The sequence below is a fragment of the Patagioenas fasciata genome, chromosome Z (genome assembly GCF_037038585.1).
Source record: "Patagioenas fasciata isolate bPatFas1 chromosome Z, bPatFas1.hap1, whole genome shotgun sequence".
Taxonomy (NCBI): domain Eukaryota; kingdom Metazoa; phylum Chordata; class Aves; order Columbiformes; family Columbidae; genus Patagioenas; species Patagioenas fasciata.
Genome location: NC_092560.1, coordinates 1,812,830 through 1,835,385, shown reverse-complemented (window position 1 = coordinate 1,835,385; position 22,556 = coordinate 1,812,830). Strand labels below are relative to the sequence as shown.

Here is a 22,556-nt window from a genome sequence, read left to right as displayed (position 1 = left end):
AAAGGAACAGTGGGTCAAATTCAAAGTACCAGCAATAGAGTCGCATTCAGAACTTTTTCTATAGAGCCTGGAATGGACAAAACCTCCAAAGTCAGCACTGAGTCTTCAGGGGAAGAAAAAATAAGGTTGTGAACTTAAAAGAAAAGAGACCAACAGATAAATCCCCACTGAGTAATTATAAGGAGAAGCTCTCCCAAACATTAGCTAACTAGTACATAACAGGCAATTCAGTAAAAACCACAGTCAAGTCAACTAGGAGATTAACATATAGTCATAACTGGCTACAACCACTTAAAAAGCAATCTGAAGAAAACAGACAGAAAACGCCAATAATTAAAGGTATTTCAGCGAGGCAGACAGCACTCTGAGCGTGCACTATGCTTCTGAAATGATGATGCCCTTGTCCGCCTCCAGCTGCTCAGTACTGTTGGCCTGCTGGAGGTTTTCATCTCATTCCTGCACCTACCAGCATCTGCTAACCTATTTCAGACAGAAAGAGTCAGGTCAGCTTAAACACCATGAATATTACATCTGTCTTAACCCACCACGTTTTGACTGAGTCGTGCTGGGAGTGCTCAGACCAACACTGGGGGTGGCAGATCCGACCCTGAGCAGCCAAGCTGGCAGCAAGTAACAGCAGCGACCTCAGCAAGGGGCAGAGCTGTCACTGGGGCTTCTGTCTACAGCTGCCCTATGAAGAACAGCACTCTGGAGAGCAAACAATGATTATTTCCCTTTTTGAAAGAAAGCGAAATAACATTCAAAACACTCAGAACACCAGATCTGTTCAACCCCAAACCCAGAGGAGCACATGAACATGTTCTTACTGTACTTTACATTGCTATCACCTTGTGATACCCTACAAGCCGTTAAGCATCTTCAATTGCCAAGACTGTAGTTTTCCCTACACAAGAGCATTTTTAGCTATTCCTACATGATTACAAAATAACTAATTTTAACATGACACAGGCATTCTCTAACCTATATGCTGCCATCAGGCAGCTTTACCGCGGGTTGCTGCCCTCTTTCACCCACAGTCTGACCAATGATTCCAAGAAAACATTAGCAATCACCAAAAGGAGCCCATCTTTTTGCTGTACTAGTATTCTTTACGATTCTTCGCAGGCAAATATTGTCACCACCCAACTCTTTACTGCGTCACCAAATCCAAGTGCAATTAAGGCCTAAGGTATACACTTAGCTTCGTAATTCCTGTCGATTTTCTAATACCTTTTTTTTTTCCAATGATGATATGTCCTGATCAAGATGCTACCTGCTAATTCAAAGATACTACCTTGGCTAAAAACTCCATGGAGAAGCAGTGTAAAGTGGATGCTTCGTTTTGAGAAGACTGCTTAAGGGCAGGCTTACCTAAGACCACGCAGCTTGGCCCACATAACAGCAAAATTAACTATCTGGAAAGAAAGTGGTACATTTCTATGAAAAGCTTCCACATACAACTTTGAAAGAAAAAAGAATCCAATATTTCTTTAAAAAGCAAAGTGCAAACTGTGTTTTTTGAAAGGAACTATAGATGTGCAGCATCTGATGGTTCAGAATAACACATTTTGAGTTAATCTCATTGCCAAACCAAGACCAAGTATCAGAAACAATTTACAATGAAAAATTATCTCCCTACATTTACGTCTGGTTAGCTCAGAAATGTCAAGTATTTCACGTCGCTTTCTAAGCTGTCTGACCAACTACAAGAAACTCCACTCCAAAAATAGGTTGTGAATCACACGTTAGTAGAAAGCAAAACTCAGAACGAGAATTACTGCTCAAGCCGGGCTATATTATTAAGTCTGGAGAATTATGTTTATGGAGTAACTTTTTATTGTTTATGGCGGTACAGAAAGTCTGCATTAGGTGACAGGGAAAACTGACAAGTCCTGTTTTGTGGAAGCATCTGACAGAACCAGAAAGCTGGAGCAAAGACTGTGAGTGTGCACTTTGAACAACAAAAAAATGCTTTAAATTATGTAGAAAACCAGAAAACATTATTGCTGTCCTCTATTTCTGGTTCATTTCGCACTCTCCAGCAGCTTAGAAGGTGTAAACACGTGGTCTGAGGGGGCCGGTCCCAGGACGACGGTGACACGGTGTCCGTGTCCCTTCATTAACTTGGCTTTTACCAGGGCGGTTGGCACCGGTATCACAGAACCCCAGAATGTGAGGGGTTGAACGGACCCTGTAAAGCTCATCCAGTGCAATCCCCCCATGGAGCAGGAACACCCAGCTGAGGTTCCACAGGAAGGTGTCCAGGCGGGTTTGAATGTCTGCAGAGAAGGAGACTCCACAACCTCCCTGGGCAGCCTGGGCCAGGCTCTGACACCCTCATCAGGAACAAGTTTCTTCTCACATTTAAGTGGAACCTCCTGTGTTCCAGTTTGCACCCATTGCCCCTTGTCCTGTCACTGGTTGTCACCCAGAAGAGCCTGGCTCCATCCTCCTGACACTGCCCCTTTCCATATTGATCCCCAGGAATGAGTCCCCCCTCAGTCTCCTCTTGTCCAGCTCCAGAGCCCCAGCTCCCTCAGCCTTTCCTCACACGGGAGATGCTCCACTCCCTTCAGCATCCTGGTGGCTGCGCTGGACTCTCTCCAGCAGTTCCCTGTCCTTCTGGAACTGAGGGGCCACAACTGGACACAATATTCCAGATCTGCTGTTAAACCCGGAGCGGCGGGACGCGGAGAGCCCGGCGGGGGCGGCCAGCAACGGGCCGACGCCGCCAACACGCGAGGCCCCGCGGGCCGGGCTGTGAGGAGAGGCCGCGTCCGCCGCCCGCCCGCCCCGGCGCCGCCAAGGCCCGCCGACCGTCCCGCCCCAGCCCCCGCTCCCCGGGCCGGGCCGCAGCACGTACCTGGCGCCCGTGGCCGCGGGGCGGGGCGCGCACGGCGCCGCCACTGGGAACGCGCGGCCGCTCCGGCTCCGGGCGCGGCGGTGTCGTCCGCCCCCCCTCCGGCTGCACTTCCGGGGTCCGCGCGCGGTGACGTCAGCGCCCGGGGGCGCGGCGGGGAACCCGGAAGTGGAGTGGGCAGCGCGATGGCGGCCGCGGCGCTTCAGGCAGCGCTTTGTTCAGTTCTGGGCCCCTCACGCCAAGAAAGGCCTTGGGGTGCTGGAGCGAGTGGAGAGAAGGGAACGGAGCTGGTGAGGGGCTGGAGCACAAGTGTGATGGGAGCGGCTGAGGGACCTGGGGGTTCAGCTGGAGAACAGGAGCTGAGGGGAGACCTTCTGATCTCTGAACTGCCTGAAAGGAGCTTGGAGCCAGGGGGTCGGGCTCTGCTCCCCAGGAACAAGCGCCAGGAGCAGAGGAAACGGCCTCAAGTTGCGCCAGGGGAGGTTGAGGTTGGATGTGGGGAACAATTTCTTCCCCAAAGGGCTGTGGGGCATTGGAACAGGCTGCCCAGGGCAGTGCTGGAGTCACCATCCCTGGAGGGTTGGACAGACGGACAGGCGGTTCTCAGGACAGTGAACAATTTAGGTTATGGCTGGACTTGATCCTGACAGTCTCTTCCAACTGAAATGATTCTATGAGTCCCCCTTAGCTTAGGAGTTTGTGAAAATATAAAATTTGAGGTAAAATTTTTCATGTTGGGTGTTTCAAGCACCTTCAGAAATACACGAAGAGAGTGTTGCATTGGCCTGTGCTAAACCACCGACCAGCATGAGCTGTCCTGGCATCCTCACTCAGGCAGAGCAAGAGGCGTTGAATTGTAGAATTATAGAACCATGGAACGGTTTGTGTTGCAGGGCCCTCCCCAGCTCCCCCACTCCCCCATGCCATGAGCAGGGACATCTTTACCAGCTCAGGTTACTCAGAGCCCCATCCAGCCTGGCCTGGGATGTCTCCAGGGATGGTTTATCCACCACCTCTCTGGCCAACCTGGACCCTTGTTGAGTTTCAGTTTCAGGGGTGGCCTTTTTTTGCTGCCTTGAGAAGTTTTCCAGGTTTGGTAACACGACTGCTGAAAACTGGTGGTTTGCAGATGATCAGTGGAGGTTTCCACCTCTCTTGGTTCCTGTCCCAAGGACAAGCCAAACAAGCAGTGTACCATGCGTGCTACTGAAATGTTCCACCCCTTCTTACCTCCCAGCCATCACTGAACTGAACCCATGGACCCGTGTGGGAGAAGATAAAACATTTCTCATCCAGGTTGCTCCCAGCTGGTCTACCTGTTACAACCAAAAGCAGCAAGTGTGTTTGTTTTGCTCTCAATGTCTTTCTGCAACACCCAAGGAACGAATAAGTAAAATATTTTTCTTCTTCAATGCATTAGATATTATGATGTCATGGAGAACTTGTCTGTTTACATTTTACAAATTATATTTGGTATTTTTGTTGTCCCTAAAGTGAGGGTTCTTCACACGGTGTGCAATAAGACAACCTACACACAGAGCCAAGATATTTGTTTTTCTTTCAGTTCCGCAGATTCGGGTGCTGGGCGTTTAACAGAGCCAGCACACCCTTAGTTTCGATTCATCTGATATTTATGGTAACAAGATGCAGTGGATTGGTGAATAACAGTTTCCTTTTCCTTTTCTTGACTACAGATTTATGCATTTGACTTCATGTTTAAAACATTTAGGGAGGTACTCTAATTAGCATTCTCATTGTTCACAAAAGGGTGTGTATTTTAGTATTATAATTACCTAAGGTAGTTGAAGATTCACCTTTATCTGATTTTCGTTCCAAATTCAGGCACATATATATAAGTTGGCAACCAAAATGGCAAAGCAGAAATTCAGAGTCTTTCTCCTCTTGGGGCTTTATCTCCTGTTCTTCAAGGTGAGGTTCCTTTCATGGTTTCAACGCAGACCTACATAATCGTTCACTTCATAACTTTTAGCCCTGTCTTTTCGACATCATTTTGAGTTGAGCTCCTTGTACTGAGAAGTATTTTTTCCCATATTTCCACTGTTAGAAAAGAAGTGGTGCTTAGATGTTTGTCTTTTGGTGGGACATTTGGAATGCCATACGACAGAGCTGTGACTGAGGTCTGATCCATCAGGTCTGACTGTTATCTGCAGCAGAACCAAAGAACTCTGGGTTGGGGGAGGATATGAAGGAAATTGCTTAATGACCATTTTTTGGTAACTGCATTGATTTAAGCATTTGGATTCAGCGTTTGTTATGTTGTCCTTCAAATCCTGTGACTGTAAAGGAAGGGTAGGGAACACAAAGAGGTTAAAAGCACATAGAAATAAAACATCTTTTATTGTACAGGTTCTTTCCAAATAAGGTGGATTGCACCAACTCGCACCCAGCCGGGATCGACTCCCCTCAGACTGTCTGGTTACTCAGTCCTGTACGGTTTGACAGATTTTGACACACTTGTGAGCACAGGTACAAATAGAAAGTGGGGTAAGTTGCAGAGTGGTGCTGCCCAGAGCAGGTCACGTCATTCCAGTATGATCACCATCTCTTACACAAATCAACAACCCTGTTTGCATCCAAAGCGAGGTAAAAGAATTGATTCCCCAAGGAGATATTAGTGAAAGTGGAGATGTTGATAATTCAGACCAGAATTACTTGGTTAAGGTGGTTTTGGAGTGGCTAAAGAGGAGACCACAGAAGCCTAAGCTGAAAGGCAGTTGTCAGGTAGGGGAGAAATGAGCAGGAACATTCTTTGGGGACTGTCGTTAGGTTTTGGACATATGTGCAATATAGTCATGAATGAGACAGAGATAAGAACTTGACCTGCATCCATTAAATTTGCAGCTAAGTTGAACGGTATTATAAGTAATGATTTTCTTGACTAGAGTGAGAGAAATGGGATGAAATTTAACAGCATAAAGTTCATAATCAGGCACTGAAAGAACAGAAAACCTTTGCTATGACATCATTAGTTAGTATAACAAAGAGGAAAGAGGTCTCTTGTAGGGACATTAAGATTTCTTGAAGATGTTGTGAGACTTGATATTCTATGTCTTGCCACAATGGTTAAGCCAATAGTCACTTGTTTACGGATCCGAAAGGTGTTCCTCTTTTTTCTGGTATGAACTAGACGTCTACCATGTGTTTGCCTGGACTTGATCACTAAAGGAGTACTTTCTCTCACCTTTCCCATGAAACAAATAGGAAACTTAATGAGAAAGAGGAGTTTTGAAGAGAAGGATTGTCAGCTGCCAGTCATGTGAAACAGCGGCAACGCTGCACTGAAAACAGCACAGAGTGGGGACAAAATCAAAAATCAAATTCGGAAACAAGACCCAAAGACTGAAGACTTTCAAAAAAAGCCACTAAATTAATGATCCCTTGGAAAGAAGGGGCCTGGGATGTGCTGGGAAGGTGAGATAAATTGGTTGTGTGACCTGGACGAGCAGCTCTGCGAGTGTCTGCAGCGGGGGCCCAGAAAAACTGCTCTCACCGACGGAGCATGAAATGTTCAGTGCTGCCAGTACGAAAATACTGCCTTTTTTTTTTTTAAATTTAGAGGCAAAAAAAGCAATGCGAAAGAACTGTGTTGAACATGCGAGAAGTTATTTTAAGACTTCATCATCATATCTAAAGAGGAGCACACCAGGGGAACCAAATATTTGTCGCGACTGTGACAAGTGATCATGGTCTGAAGACAGTTCTTATTACAGTAACACAAACACTGCTTTAACAAGGCTTATTTCAAATGGCTGGAAAAAAAAGTCTCATCAACTCAAAGAAAATGAACAGAAAAGCTGAATGAAAATATTATGAATGAAATAATTTTGAACCCCAAAATGTGAGCTTCTGTTTAATACTGTAGCTTAGTGCAAACGGGGAAGAAGCTCTTACGGCCATAAATACGAATGCAGAATAAACAGGCAAAAAGGGAATTTGGTAATGGATACCAAGGAAGCTAGGGATTATTTGAAACTTAAGTGAGGAAAGAGTGAAAGCACAAATGGGAAAAAGCTGCAAAATGCAGTAGTTTTTTAATCCCCCTTCTCTGTAACACATTCTTCATGGTGGGCTTTTTGTTGTCCTGGACTCCATTTGTTTCTATTGATTTTATTTACATTTTTTGTCTATTTAAAAGCTGCCTGTGAAACTTCAACTGGCAGAAAGACCCTGAGACATAAAACAAGATAGGACAAGAAATTCGGAATGACAGAAGGCGCCTTGTCTTTTTTTTTTTTATTTCCTATTTTCTTTATACCGCCCGCTCACAATTAAAACTTCATCTCCTCCAGATGACACACAGAAGGTGGGCAGGATTTTAGAAGCAGCTGATAGATGATTGTAGCAAGTAGGATGTCTTGATTTTAATAGCTATCCTGCAGTGCAACTTTCATAAGCAGTTGTTAAGTGCTCCTGTGGTTCAGTGCCGGTGCAACACCGCAGCCCTTTCTTCAGAATTACCTACATTTCTGCTTTCAGCGCTTGACAATGCAAAGTGTTAACATCTTCAGTTCTCAGACAGATTTCTGCTGGGTGAGAGCAGGTGAAACCTCACACACACAGTTCAAACAGGGGCACCCGGCCATGCTGGGGCCGATCGCTGTTATTTTACGTGGGTTGGATTTACGTTTGCAGTAAATGTGAAGCAGTCTGTTTATTCCACTTCAGCTTTGCGCTGAATCCTGGAATTGAAGCGTTCAGTCTGGTTTAGGGATCCTTTGCTGTGAGAAACATGCAAAGACTATCAGTAGAGAAGAATCCTATGAAAAGTGCATTGTACTTTCGCTGTGTCCTACTGACCGTCTCATTTCACCTCCTTTATCACAAGATATTACTTAATGCCGAGCAACGTGTTTGCACAACAGAGGCCTCGCAACTGAACAACTTCAACCCAGCTCTTGTCATACACAGGTCTGGAAAACATACAAATTTTTTTAATCTTAAAAATGACACTTTTTTGGTTTTTTTGGTCATGACAACTACTATTTCCAGAGGTTAAAAAAAATACACATAGCCTTTCATCTAGCAGTTGCATTTAAGAATAGCAACCTTTAGGTGGGAAAAGTTATCGTGTGTCTTCTGGGTCACAAAGATTCTTTATGATGCTAAGTCCAAAAGAAAATATAGTGTGAAAACAACACAACTCTTAAGAACTCCTTTTGTGGTTTGTTTTCATTCATTCTTCTGGCTTGGTGTTGATGGATTAGGCTTTTTGAGTACCGTGTGTAGTGCATAAATACCGAGAATATGCTTCATGAAAAGTAAAAATACATTAGCTTTCCCGACAAAGATGATGTGTTACCTTTTGTGAAACACTTCTCACAATAATTAAATTAGAAACTTTTTTAAAAAGTGAAATACTGAAAACTCCTGAAAAAACAGCTTTGTTCTGGAGTGCTCTGCAAGACTGAAAAACCTTTCTTTTGGCCCGAAAATTTTCTTTAATTCAAAATTCTTATTCTGCTTGTTGTTTACACCCTGAATCTGTTTCTGTGTCTTATTCCTGGATAATTTATTTTGGTTCCTGCTATTGTGCCAAAAGTATGATACACAAATATTCTCAAATTTGTCTTTAGCAGTTTTTGCTGAAACTGGAACATACATAAATCTGTCGTGACATTCACTCTTATGCTTCGCTATATGTTCTTGAGAGTTTTTACAGTCTGTTATGTCTTTGTTTTTCACTTACTGCTCTTGCATTTGTGGTAAAGATTAAATATACGTGATCTATATTTCAGGTTACCACTCCTAATTCTTTGGTCCTGTATATAGTTCAAAGAAATACCAGACTGGTATGAAAAGTTTTGGTGCAATGTAACAAAGATTGAAAGCAATGCTATTGACAGAACTTTATGGTCTGTGTTCTACTATTTACTCTGCAGATATATGGGTTTACGATGTAAACCTTGCAAAGTTATTTCACTGCTGTTACATGTGCAAACAATTTAATTGTACTTTGGATTTTGAAATATTGGCTCTCAATATATGATTGCATGATTTATTTTCGCAAGAATGTACTTAGCGTACCTATAATTTTTCTGTGCCAAACTATCAATCCCTCAACTCCACAAATGATTTTTGAATAAATTATGCATGTAGGAGCAGATGACTGCTCCAGGGTATTATATAACTTTTTTAAAAAATTGTACAACTGTCATCTAAACAATTTGTGCACACATAAAATGCAAAACCCAACACATGTACCTTTTCCGTTATGTAGCTTAAGTGCACCTTTTGGAGCTCGATTTGGAAGAGTGAGATCCCTGAAAAGGCACAGCACATAAGATTCTTCCCACTTCTAACCATGGAAGGAGTGTTTTATCGGTGAGAGACCGGACAAAGCTGAACTGAGAAATAATGATAGATCATTTTAGTAGAGAGATTTAGATTTAATTGTTTTCTATAGTGCCTATAGCCATAGTACTAGTGCCTATAGTACTTTGCTACTGGCCCTTTTTGTGACTTTATCAATGCCCAGACTACTTGTGCTGATTGTCACTTATTGGCCAATCATCATTCCAGATGGAAAGAAACCAAAACAGCAACAAAAGCAATAAATTAACATAACAATATAAGCATAATAATAAACAAACAATCTCTTGTCCTTCCTGTCCTCTCCTTAAAACAAAAGAAGCTCCTACGAAACATCTTCGTATGTCTCACCCTGAGGCTTTTCAGCTTGGCATTTTCTGCCCAAATGTCAAAGAATGTGGTCTTAAAATGCAAAATCTTTAACCAAAAAAGTGACTGCTGGGTCTGGAGAACTACTGCTCTGCATATACTGGATACCCTTTGGGACAGTTAATCACTTTCTATGTATTTTGTACATTGCTGCATACGGCGTGGTCGTGGCCTCATGTGGAAGCAGCAGGAACAGTCATAAAACTGGAGAAAGCCAACAAACTGAGCCAAAATTGGGTGAGGAGGGGAGGGAAGGAAAACGAAAAGTCTGCAGAACTGGTCAGTTTTGGTTCACAAATGCAAGAACTGCAGCAGGAGCTTTAAAAGATGGAAAATTAAACTGCGTTCTCTGACTCGTTAGCTTGGAGGTGTCTGTGCTCTGATAGCCACGTCTGGGGGAGCTTGGGTCTGGTTCAGCAACGTCAGTTCATGGGTAATTGTCAGAAATACTGAAGGTTAATTGTCTGCAGAGGAGGCCAGATGATTAACATCACACATTTGCACTGCGTTAACGCAACAACCTCCACCGGTCCGCCCGCTCATCCTTTATGAACGTGTGTGGAATTTGGGGTCCTTGGCTGGAATGGAAACTGCCGCTGTTTGAGGAGACCCAATCCATTTGCCTCTGAAGAAACTCCTCGCAGCACATGCTCAGCTGTCAGTCTCCTCAGGTTCACACATATGTGCAGGCAGGATTCCTGCCAACATTATTCCATTCCCAAAGCCACATCTGGTTTGCTGTAGGAAGTAATCTGTTTGCTAGTCCACACGCCAGAACAAAAACCACCTGCCAGTTCAATCCCTTAACTCCCCAATGTTCGTTCCATCCTCCAGAGGGAAAGCGTGACCTTAATCCACATAATAAAACCCGCTTAAGACATATTTATTATTTAGAACAAGAAGATACCAATGAAGAGTCCAGAACATTGACCGGGTAGTGAAGTGGAGTGTGAACTGGCTGAAGGGAAGAAGCCAGAGAGTCGTGGTCAATGGGGCAGAGTCCAGTTGAGGCCTGGATCCAGTGCAGGGCCTCAGGGGTCAGTGCTGGGGCCGCTATTATTCAATATATTCATCAATGACTTGGATGAGGGAATAGAGTGACTGTCAGCAAGTTTGCTGGTGACACCAAGCTGGGAGGAGTGGTGACACTGGAAGCTGTGCTGCCATCAGAGACCTGGACAGGCTGGAGAGTTGGCCAGGGAGCAATTCAATGAAATAGAACAAGGGCAGGTGTAGAGTCTGGAATCTGGGAAGGAACAACCCCAGGTTCCAGTATAGGTTGGGGAACGTCCTGTTGGAGAGCAGTGTAGGGGAAAGGGACCTGGGGGTCCTGGGGACAGCAGGGTGACCATGAGCCAGCACTGGGCTCTTGTGGCCAGGAAGGCCAATGGTACCTGGGGTGGGTTAGAAGGGGGTGGTCAGTAGGTCAGAGAGGTTCTCCTGCCCCTCTGCTCTGCCCTGGGGAGACCACACCTGGAATATTGTGTCCAGTTGTGGCCCCTCAGCTCCAGAAGGACAGAGAACTGCTGGAGAGAGTCCAGCGCAGCCACCAAGATGCTGAAGGGAGTGGAGCATCTCCCGTGTGAGGAAAGGCTGAGGGAGCTGGGGCTCTGGAGCTGGAGAAGAGGAGACTGAGGGGGGACTCATTCATGGGGATCAATATGGAAAGGGGCAGTGTCAGGAGGATGGAGCCAGGCTCTTCTGGGTGACATCAGTGACAATGGGTGCAAACTGGAACACAGGAGGTTCCACTTGAAGAGGAGAAGCAACTTGTTGGGGGTGAGGGTGTCAGAGCCTGGCCCAGGCTGCCCAGGGAGGCTGTGGAGTCTCCTTCTCTGCAGACATTCAAACCCGCCTGGACCCCTTCCTGTGGAACCTCAGCTGGGTGTTCCTGCTCCATGGGGGGATTGCACTGGATGAGCTTTCCAGGGCCCTTCAACCCCTGACACTCTGGGGTTCTGTGACATACGCAACAACTCCTTAAAGGTGCTTTTTCTGGAATATCAGAGAGGTGAAATCCAAGTGGAAATGACTACTGCATTTCTTGAATTATAGCCTTGCAGGTGGTTGGTCTGAATTTTACATTTATTAGGTTCTTGGTTCTCTAAGAACGTGTATCAGGTTTAAGAATGCATAGGTTTTATTGATATGTAGGTAGGTGTTTGTAGGTTGTGAAAACAGATGTGCTATGAATTTCCAAGTGTAAATTAAAAGTTCAGAGAACTTAAAGGAAATAAAACCTGGGGCAAAATACATTAGTTTTAGTAAAAAGCATAAATAACTCACAGACAGCAATGCATACGAATAGCTCCCAGTATCACGTGTAACACAGGTAGCTTAGAAGAATGCAAAAACATAGATAATTACAAAATGAATGTGGGATATTAGGAGCAGAAGTGTTCCGACAACCTTAAATCTGAAAATATTAACCACACAGGACCTATAACACTTTAAGTCTTTATGAGTTAGGCTGGGAAATGAATTACCTATCCATGTATAACTGAGTGCCAGCAGTGCCCACATTCTAAATTATAATAAAAATTAACCAGTAGGTTTTTAAAGGATTCCTGAAAGACAATATTGAGGTGGAAAACAAAACAGAGTCAAGATGACACATGAAGATCTATGTGATACTATTTCTTCATCTAAATATCCAAGAGTTAGTAGACTTTTTACATGGAAAACACAGATTATGGGACAAAAAATGAAGTACTTGCACGTTAGGTAATTACAAATTTACCCAAGTTACTTGTGTAAAGATATTGCTGAATCCATCTAGGGACAAAATATATATTTAACCATATCATTAACACTTATTTTAAGGAACACATCTGGGTGTATTGCTAACCATTGATTGTTCCCTAATGCATGAGTCCTTGTTTTACAACGTGATCACCACTACGTGGTTCTTTTCCTCATCCACAGAGAGAGAAGAGATGTAACTCAGGGCTGTTGTAGACATTGAGTTGTCTGGTGACGCCTTGGCCGATTTACTGCAGAAACTGGATAATGAGCTGTTTTACTTTGCTTTCTTCAGTATGAAACATAAAGTATCTCCTCAGAGATGGCTGCAACCTACTGGCAGCTGGAGTTCTCACGACTTGATCTGGTAGTCATCAACTTTGCACTGGCCATGACTTGAGTTGTCAGCTTAGGGATAGTTGTCTACTAAATGTAGACCTAAAATCTTAATTCGTATCATCACTTTATGCCATTAGTACTTGGAAATTGCCATTTCTTCCTGCGACACTTGTTATAGAATCAATTTTTCAGAAAAAGAGAAAAAAGGGTTTGGATTTATTTTTGCTTGTTTGCATGATGCCTTGCCTTTTAGAATGTTTTTTTCGCCAGCTCCGTATAATTGTTTCACTTGCTGCAATAATAACTAGCAATCTATTCTCAAATGCTGTTGTAGAGAGGAATAATCTGGTTCCTCCGTCATCTTTCTGATGGGTATTACAAGGCCATCAGTGATACCCAACGCGCTCAAGGCCTTGCATGCTTTTCTTGTACTGCCTGGGAGCCCAAAAATAAAGGAAAAAGCAAGTTTGCCCTTGCCTGTTTCTTCGGCATTACGCTTAAAATAGGTTTAGAGCTTCTGCTTCTGCCCACACCACTATTTACAACACAGTTTTGCACCAGCCGAGACCTCCACAAGATCTATATGCTCACGTAGGCCATCAGGTTACTCTCCCATTTCACGCCTAATTGGGCAACGTGTCTAATTCCTCAGTCTTTTGAGTAGTCTTTGAATAGTGTCTGTCACTAAAAAGGGAAAAATCGCACGTATTTTTACGGAGTTCCAATAAAGTAGTTTTATATCAGCATATAATTGGTACCTTACTGTAGGTAAGATTCAGCGGTGTTCTGCGGGGACCTCCCGGCTGAGAGGGAAATGGGGTATTTCTGTCAGAGGACGCTAATTGGAAGGAGCAGCCTCGCGCCTGCCTGGCGCCGCTGTGAGGATGCAGAGATTAATTGGGGAACATCGTCTGCCGCGGCGCGGATTTCCAGAACAAACAGCTTTGTTGCCTGGGGCCTCTCCAAAAACCCTTTCCTAAAGTAAAGCGCGGTCTACGGGGCACCGTTCGTCAGGACAGCAGTCGCTAAAAGGCAGGGCTATGTCTTAGTGCCGGTCTTTTCCCCAAATTCTCTCTCTCTCCTGTCCTCCTCCAGCTTCATTGACGTTAATGCTGTCTCAGCTTTTGCCCAGATTTTAATTTTATTAGCTGCCTTTCAAAAGGAGCAAGATGTTAAGATTTGGAGGACTCTGAACTGGATAATAAACAAATGTAAATAGAGATATTCCATGCCATGAAGTCTCCCATTTAAGCCCGTTTCATAAAAAGAGCTAAACATAATAAAATGTTAAAGGAGTAGGTCTAAGCATTAATGATATCACACAGTCACCTGGTTTGTGCTATATGACCCAATTCATTATTATAAATATAATACTTTCCCTTTAAACTGACTCAGCTGAGCCATGAGGACAGATTTTTCCCATTCAGAAAGGTCTGTTGTGCACAACAGGCTTTAATTCTTATTTCTGACGACCTTTCCAGGAACAGTTAACGTGCTCGGATTGCAGTGGTTGTGCAGCTCAGGTCCCACACTTGGGGGATCAAATTGGGCTCCTGTTGCCTTCATTTACTGAGGATAAACGTAAATATGAGGCACTCTTGGATCAACAGAGAGCCAGGACATAAAATACAAAAGCAAAACATTGCAGCTTTATGAACCCGTCACTCTGCAAAATGAAATTAATCCTAAGTCCATTTTAGAATCAGGAGAACTTAAGAATATAGAACTACTGTTTTATTAAGAAAAGCCAAAGAAAGTAGCAATCTGTTGTACTAATTTTAGTCCTAATTTTACACACCTCACAATGTAAAAATGATCAGTTCTTTCAAATGTCTTTCATTTTTCTTCAATTAAGGGTTTAAGTTTAAAGCAAGCAGTCTTGATTAATTAATGGTATGTCATTTAGCAATCTTATATAACTCTTATTATTACTGTAATTTCAGTGAAAAAAATGCGAATATTGCAAAAGTACCTATTCAGTGTAAGTGATGTTGCCAAGACGATGGGTTTTTGTACCCCGAAGGTCAGTTAATAGAATCACCACATTTCCAACAAACCAAACTCTGCTGTTTCTCAGTAAGCGCCGAGGAACAAGTTCAGTCCCAAACACACATTCAGATACTCTAAAAGATTTACATATAGAAAGAGGTTTGGACAAGAAAAACATCCAAATCAAATATTGTGCAAAGGTTCAGCTTTGCACAAAAATTCAGGCTGGTTATTCTGTCTTGTCAGGTCCATGTTGGTGAAGATTATAAATATACTCCTGCTAAGAAAGAACTTTTTCCTAGTGCTACCCAGTGGATCACTGCTGAATTAATCTGGCAGGGTGAGAAGGGAGGAAGAGGCATAAAGAATTTATTTTAAATATATATATTATTTTTGATATGACTGTTTACAGCTTATTCCAGAACGAACCAGGTATGTTGTGAATTTAAAGGATAACAACCAGTTTGGAATAACTCCCCATTTCAGAGCGAGGGATGTTACTCTGGGTTTGCTTCTGTCACTCGCAAAGCTCATCCTATTCAGAACAAGTGTTTCCCAGAAGCGGGATTTGCTGTATGTACAATAGATTTTGATAAAATTGGAAAGAATATTCTAAACTCCAGCTTCCACGTTCACTAACACATTATTAGTGTGGCTTGGAGCATGTGTGCCTCATATTTGACAATACCGTACCTGCCGTCATAGGCAATCCCTGCAGCCATGTGTTCGGTCTGAAGACCACAACTAATCTTCAAAGGTGAAACAGAAAGCAAAGACAAAATTTTTTACACTTCATCGCTTCTTTATGATGTGAAATGGCCACATCAGCAGCAGAGGGAAAAGTCTGGTTTATTCTTTAAATAATATTTTTAGCATTTTTGAAGTACCGGTGCCTCAGAGCCCTTTTGTTGCTTTGGAGGTGCAAGATGGACCAGTCCCCATTCTCATTTTAAATGGTCTGCTATTATATATACATGATAAAAAAAATAACAGGAGCAATTAAGAGGAGGAAAAACTGCATTTCATATTAGGCCCTACAGCAGCATTAGTGATATGGTTACCCATGCTGCTGGTGAAGTTTTTAGGAAAAAAACTCCTATTTGAGTGGCCTGAGTGATGTCCATAGTATCATCTATGAGATGGGATGCGAACAGGAGCAGCTGCAGCTCAGATTGCAGCCTGAGCAAGACCCGGCCAGGGCCCTTCATCAACCGTTCCCTTGGACCTCCAGTGCAAGAAACAAGCAGAAAAGTGACGGATAATTTCTGCAGAGCTACGGAAATATTAACCGCACCTTGTGTATGAAAATTACTGTCACAACAGCCACCTAACTCGGCTGTTTTCAGTCTTTGGGGAAGAAGAACATTTACTGAATGTTCTGAAAAGAAGAACATTTAATATTTGGAAAATCTGAATATCAGACAGGGCTTACGCTGAAGATCAAATTGTATCACGTTTATCAGAAATAAATATCGCGTTCTGTATCATTTTCTCAGTTTGCTATTAAGATGGTCCTTTGAGCGCTGCCTGCGGATAATTCTTCTAAATCAAAAGATGCATAAAAAGAGGCATCTCAAAACTTTCAGTGCTGCTAATAAGTTTCTCTATAATGTGTCTTTTAAGCCATAACGCACACCAGATGCCAAGTCAGGATTTGCAAGGGCGATGAAGCTGGTGCAGCGTTGTGTGGGATTAATGGCCACGGGTGCTCATCCCGGAACAACTTGCAGCGCTGCAGACCCGTGGCCAAAACCTGCACTTTTTCCCTAAATTTTGCCTGATTTAACGGCAGGACCAACGAGAACACAAGTGCGAAGGGAGAGAAAAGGTCCTCGAGCCACACCAACTGTGGTCTAAACGGTAGGTAGAGCCATATCATGGGTGTTTGCTTAGTGCGCATCCAAACCTGCATTATTTTCAGAGTGAGTTTTATGTTTTCAAAGGAGTTCTGGGTTTGTCATTCAGGTTTACGCCTCCGCTGTATCGAGACACACCTGCCTTGTTCTGTGACATTTCCATGTATTTTTGCTCGCCTTATGCATTGTGAACAATCACTGCCTGGTTGGGCTGACTAGACAGTAACAGAGGAACATTATTTAGTTTAAAACTCCTACTCAAGATATATATTCCTGAGCTTTCTAGTCCTGTCAGTTATAACTAAGCCATTAAGTTAATCATGTTGAATTCAGAAAAAGGTGCTACCCGAAACCTGTCAGGGTAATTGTTCCTCTTTATCCCCTGAAGTAGGTGCGCTTTGTGTCAAGTAAACATTTTTCAAGTGTTCCACCATAACTTTCTCCTCATCTTCAATATCTGCACCTTCTTGCATCTCCCACCTGAAAGAAAAATAGTTTTTATTAATTTTTTTGTGTGTTTTAAACCAGGCTTTAGAACAAGCAAGAGAGTATCGGACAAAAACTGGAAAAGCCAACGTGCATTTTGGAAGTCGAGCACGTGTTCTCACCACTGTGAGTCCGCAGTGAAAACTCAAACACCACTCGACATCTACCCAAATATTTAATGTGAATGGTCATTGTTCTCTCGCAGGGACAATAATGTATTACAACATACCACAAAACTGACCGGCTTTGTTTCTTTAACCATCAGGTACACCCATCACACCAAAACCCATCAGATTCTTCCCGTTCTCCACGTGAACACTCAATTCTAGTTTAGGATAAAGTCCTAATACCATTAAAATGGAAAAAGTGAAAAATATGAAGATGATTTTGCTTTTTTTTTTTTTCTTTAGATAATTAAATATAAAACCTTAAGAGTCACACAGTATTCCCTTGCAGAAAATCAGGATAATAAATGCAGAAATAGTGCTGATACACAGTCAGCTAAACTTTGTATCGCTCTAATTATGCCTAGATAATGCTCAGTAATGTGGCTCTATCTCCTTTACAAATTCGTGGATATTTAAGAGTTTGATATCCCTCTAATATTAATCTCTTTCTGTTCTAAGTAGATAATACAGCGTAGGCTCCCAGTTCAGACCAGCTGAAGACAAAAGGTAAAGCGTGAATGCTGAACACAGAAATCATATTTTCAAGTGTTAAATCCAGTAGATTATAAATGAGCCATAGGATGATCCTGTAAAGTAGGAGACGTGTAGAGAAGCAGCCGAACAAAGGCTGCTTTTAGGAAACCGATGTCAGGAGCAATACTTTAATCCTGTCCCCACACTTATTAGGTTCTCATTCAGACTGCGAAAACCAGAAAACGTGTACCAGTTTAGATTGGTGAATAAATCAAATATAATGCAGAATGGTGGGAAGCGTGTATTGCTTTCATCATATTTATTTGCTAAAAAAAGAGGACCGTCATTACTGGCAATAAAGCACGGTGTGCACTTCTTGTAAGTGTATTTATAAGCTTACAAAAGCCAGAAGAAGAACAAGTGCTCTGTAGTACAATCTGGTTGCTAAAACACAGTTAGGAAAAATATATTCAATGAACATGTATAAATTAGCATATATACATCATGCCTTTACCTTAAAACCTGAATCTGACAACCCACGTTACTGCCTGGAGTGAGGGAGCATCAGAATAAGCAAAGCGTACTATGAATAAAATTATAAATACTGCATGTCTGTGATCAAAGTTTTGCAATAATTAACTTCCTATCTCTCCATACTACTGTCATACTTAACCTAATCTGAATATTAACATTAGGTGCAATTAATTGCTACTGTGTCTGTCTGCTTCATTCTCATCCCCGGTGAACGCTGTTAAACGGGGCGACTGGTTTCCCTTCTTCCTTTTGCTAATGTACCTTTTCAAACACAGGAAGAAGTTGTGCAAGCCTTAATTTGAATTTATGGTCCTCAGAGCCATTCCAAAACACCACTTTACCAGTCAAATTGATTCATTTTTAATTAATTTGATTTGTTTCCTATTTTTAAGTAGAGGAGCTGTTTGCTGAGAAGGACGACAACTGGAAATGCTAAACGCAATACATTCAAAACAGTTATTGCTGGAGGTATAACACGGAAATCTGGCAGTCTTGGCTAATGGAAGCTTAGCAATAAATCAGCAGATTCCTTTTAAAGATAGTGACTTCATACTTGTCAGCACATTTCATTGAATCTTTAAATGCTAGTGTTGGTAAAAATCGTCAATGTCACCCAGTTTGGACATTCTTTACTGTTCACTTTATAACAAGTTATTACTAATACATTACATTATCATTTTATCAAAAAGCAGGCTATTTTAAAAGCATTTAAGCAGGTCCAATGAGGATTAAAATGCCTTCTATGCGTTTGCTTAGCAGTATCCGTGAATTAAAGAACTATGAAATGAGCTTGACAAACACCTGGTCCCGCAGCTGATTTTCCACTCTCGTGTTTGAAGATCTGGGGACAATATTGCCTTTTAAAAGACAGAAAGCAAGAAGGCCAGAACGTATCTTTGCTGTTCTCAACAGGATGAGAAGCCACTTGGTTGTGTTCAAGTGGAAGGAGAGTCAACATTACTATTCAAAAATTTGTCCAAAGTGGCACATGTTTTTACTAGCATATCTAAAATGTGCGACGATTGTTTTGGCAATAGTAATTGGTACAAATCCAACTAGCCAGTTCAAGTAATGTGGATGTGAATGAAATTAACATCATTAATTACTTTCAAAACGCAAGGTTCGCCAGTGGAACAGCCAACCTGCTCACCTCTCTTATTTCAAGTTATTAGTAACGTAGCTCTTAAAGAAATTTTCCAAATCTATTGTATTTTAGCCTGGCTATGTCTCAGAAGAATTAATAAAATCAGCATTTTGAAAGGGCACTGGAATTACTTGAACCAGTCCATCGCATCACCATCTACATTTTTGCTTAGAGTTCATACAATATGATGAGTCTGAGTGCCCAGAAAGGCCGACTTCCAGTATATTCCTCATATTTAAAAGAAAGCGTACGTTTAGAATAAAAGGTCATCACTTTTGTAATCTTCAGGGCAGCATTGCAGGTTTTACGGCCAATACTACTTGTGCACTTACAGGATTAAACATTTGAAATCTGTTTTCAAAATTCGCTGAAATCTCGAATACTGCAGAAGGCATATTGTGTGTAAATTGCTTAAAAACTTGTCTCTGAATGCCGTTCCTTTCCGTGTTGAATGTGGCTAAAGAAAGGAAAGAAATGGAGCAATGGATCCATGTGCTATCCCTATAATTAATATCAATATACCATTTATATAAATGGGTATAGAGGGCTGTGCAGAGATAAATATATTTTCGTGTCGTGGTGATACACTTGCTGCTTTGATTTTCCATTGCGATATTGCATTTATGTCATAAATTGTGGAAATATTCCCATGATGACACCTCTGAAAAAACATAATAGGGACTATATGTTACATTTAGGTGCTTGTTAAGAGATCGAAAGGAAGTACATGCTGTTGATACCAAAGTAATATATTAAATCAGAAGTAAAACACACACAGTAGTATGTACGTAGGACTACCAAAAGTGACAACAACTTTACCTGTAGCAGATTGCCACATTTTAGGAAATTTCATTAAGTTTAGTAGATACTCTTTAATTAGTTACCAAGTTTGCTTATTACGGGTCATTATTTAAAACGGTGTGTGGAGATTATAGGGTAAAAAAATATGTAAAAAATTAAAAGCAAGAACAAACATGAACATTGAAATAAAATGTAAGAAGGCTTTTCAACTCAGATGTATTTTGAACTGTGAAAAATTTCCTTATTAATATTATTTGAGAGACTAACCATGCCCTTTCCTTAAGCTTACACAAAACAGTGTCTAAAAAGTAGAACAGTTTACAGAGTTTTCTAGTGGTATTTTATTTGTTGATAATAGCGCTTATGCAATATTTTGATATCTGTTGAACTTCTTAATGTCTTGAAAAATGTAACACGTAACTCTACGGAAGGAACAAAATACAAAGGAAACCAATGACACCATTGTTATTTCCCATGGAAAAGCTAATGTCTCAGGTCCGCTTGTATGGAAGTGCTGGGAAATGATGAAGCATTAACTGATAGCTAAAAATATGCATTTCCATATTGAATTATAGCAATATTTAATAACTGCTCTGTATCAAAAACCAGCAATGGGTTTGACACTGAGCTAAGAAGGTGACACAATTCGCGTCTAATCTATTAGTAAATCAGAGGCAGACAGAGCCATTCAAACACCCTAACATGGGTAAATATTCAGACTTCAAGCACTGCAAGATCTTAAGCTTATCTATTTTTCATGTGGTGAATTACCACTGTTTTCAAGAGGAATTTTGATAAAAACACAAGGGGAGAGGGTCTTCTGTCAAGTATTATGTAAGAAGGCAAGAGTGAGGAAAAAAACCCCATGAAAAAGGTGCTTACACATAACTTACATTCCCTTTTATCTTTATGTGGTGTAAGAGTCATTTCATGTAACTTACATTAAAATATTTTCCACATATTCACCTTCAATTTCTTCAATAAACAGTTTTGCTGTAATTTTCCAACTTCTGCCTAAACGCATTTATTTATAAATAACGCTGTAAACTGAAGGAGGCGAAAGAAAGCAATAGTTTGTGCATAAACAACTAATTGATGCAATTTTGTGAAACTGAGATGGAATTCATCCCATTGTTTGATGGGTGCAGATATTCTGCACGGGACTTCACCCTCATACGCGCTGCCAGCTGTGGCATATTCTTGTAGGGTATATATTATAAATTTAAATTTACGTGTTTATTTTATTCCAAAATAAACTTACACATTTAGCTGTATTAGAAGATTGCCAAGAAATCAGTAGTGTTCTCTACACCGGGCAGAGAAATCGTGCAGTTAAATAAACTACAATATCTTTCTGCCCACTCACAGAGCATTTTAATGAATTACTTTTGTGCTTCCTGAAGTGCACGAGAGACACAACTGTGGATTAAGCTATTTCAGCCAGTGAAACGATTGTTTTATCAATGCCCAGCATGTTATATTTCACCACCAGACAGGAAATCTCAGCAGCTGGTATGTTGTTTGCCATTTTTAAGTAATAGAATATACATCTCTGTAAGTTTCACTTCATATTTCGGTTGTATTACGACCACACTTTTTGTAACATGAGAAATCATAGACCATGAAATGCGTTTTATATCAGTGTTAGACAGCCCACTAAATCCAGTGTTTGTCCATAATCTCAAGTCCTGAAAAATGTAGTTTCTATGTGGGGCAATGGTTTATTATTTTTTCAATGGCAATATTGAATTAAAAGGGAAGTGTCTGGTAGGTTAATCAGGTTGAATTTGATTAATTATTTTTTTTAAGACTGTGAGTGACATTTAGACTCTTTAACTGTTAACAGTTCAAAAGACACCTACTTTGTTTCACTCATTTGTGTAGCATTTTCTTCAGATTCTTAATCTCTCTTGAATTCTTCTACTGAACACATGCTCCCCATAGGACATAAAAAAGGAGAAGGAGGGGACACACGTACACAACTGCTGCACAACTGAGCGAGACCCAGAGGAGCATTGCGATGGTGTGAAGATCCTGGTGGTCATATTCACACCGAAATCACACCAACTGGGACATCGCTCTGACTACCTCATGCAGAACAATCCACGTCTCTTCTTTCATCCAAAATAAACAATATACCCATGCGGTGGAAAGTAATATTGCCTTCGGGAAGAAATCTATGTGAAAATCAGCGTCCTTCACCAGAAAAAAATCAAAACTGAAGATTTCGGCACCATTTTGCTAATTTCCTCTTTCTTACATATACACAAACATTAAAACCGTAAATAGTAATTCTCGTGGCATCTTTGTGTGCTCAAAGAAATAAATAATTCATTTAACTGTTGGGGAAAATTCTGGGAGATTAAACATTAAAACAATTAAACCTTAAGAATTTCCCAGAATTTTCCCCAACAGTTAAATGAATTCATCTATTTCTTAGAGAACACAGAGAAAGATGCCACAAG

At 41.5% G+C, this 22,556-nt stretch overlaps 2 protein-coding genes and 1 long non-coding RNA gene across 7 annotated transcripts in view; 1 reads left to right on the top strand and 2 right to left on the bottom strand.

Annotated features, from left to right (window-relative positions):
- ARB2A (ARB2 cotranscriptional regulator A) overlaps nt 1-2,972 on the bottom strand; it is a 261,097-nt gene extending 258,125 nt beyond the window's left edge. For 3 of the 4 annotated variants that reach the window (XM_065861304.2, XM_065861306.2, XM_071802632.1), the window contains exon 1: nt 2,864-2,970. The gene's annotated coding sequence lies outside the window, so the exon portion shown is untranslated. Of the gene's footprint in view, nt 1-2,863 lie in introns of all 4 variants that reach the window. The other variant, XM_065861305.2, reaches the window with a different exon arrangement.
- A 44-nt stretch (nt 2,973-3,016) lies between these two features.
- On the top strand, nt 3,017-9,826 carry LOC139826453 (uncharacterized). The gene is made up of 3 exons (XR_011736528.1): nt 3,017-3,150; nt 4,703-4,789; nt 5,228-9,826. It is a non-coding gene; the product is annotated as an uncharacterized lncRNA (long non-coding RNA).
- A 6,243-nt stretch (nt 9,827-16,069) lies between these two features.
- Nucleotides 16,070-22,556, bottom strand: part of KIAA0825 (KIAA0825 ortholog) — a 234,727-nt gene continuing 228,240 nt past the window's right edge. For both annotated transcript variants that reach the window (XM_065860472.2, XM_071802499.1), the window contains one exon: nt 16,070-16,965. In XM_065860472.2, coding sequence (XP_065716544.1) covers nt 16,842-16,965 — 124 coding nt within the window. In that variant the 3' untranslated portion in view covers nt 16,070-16,841. The remainder of the gene's footprint in view (nt 16,966-22,556) is intronic.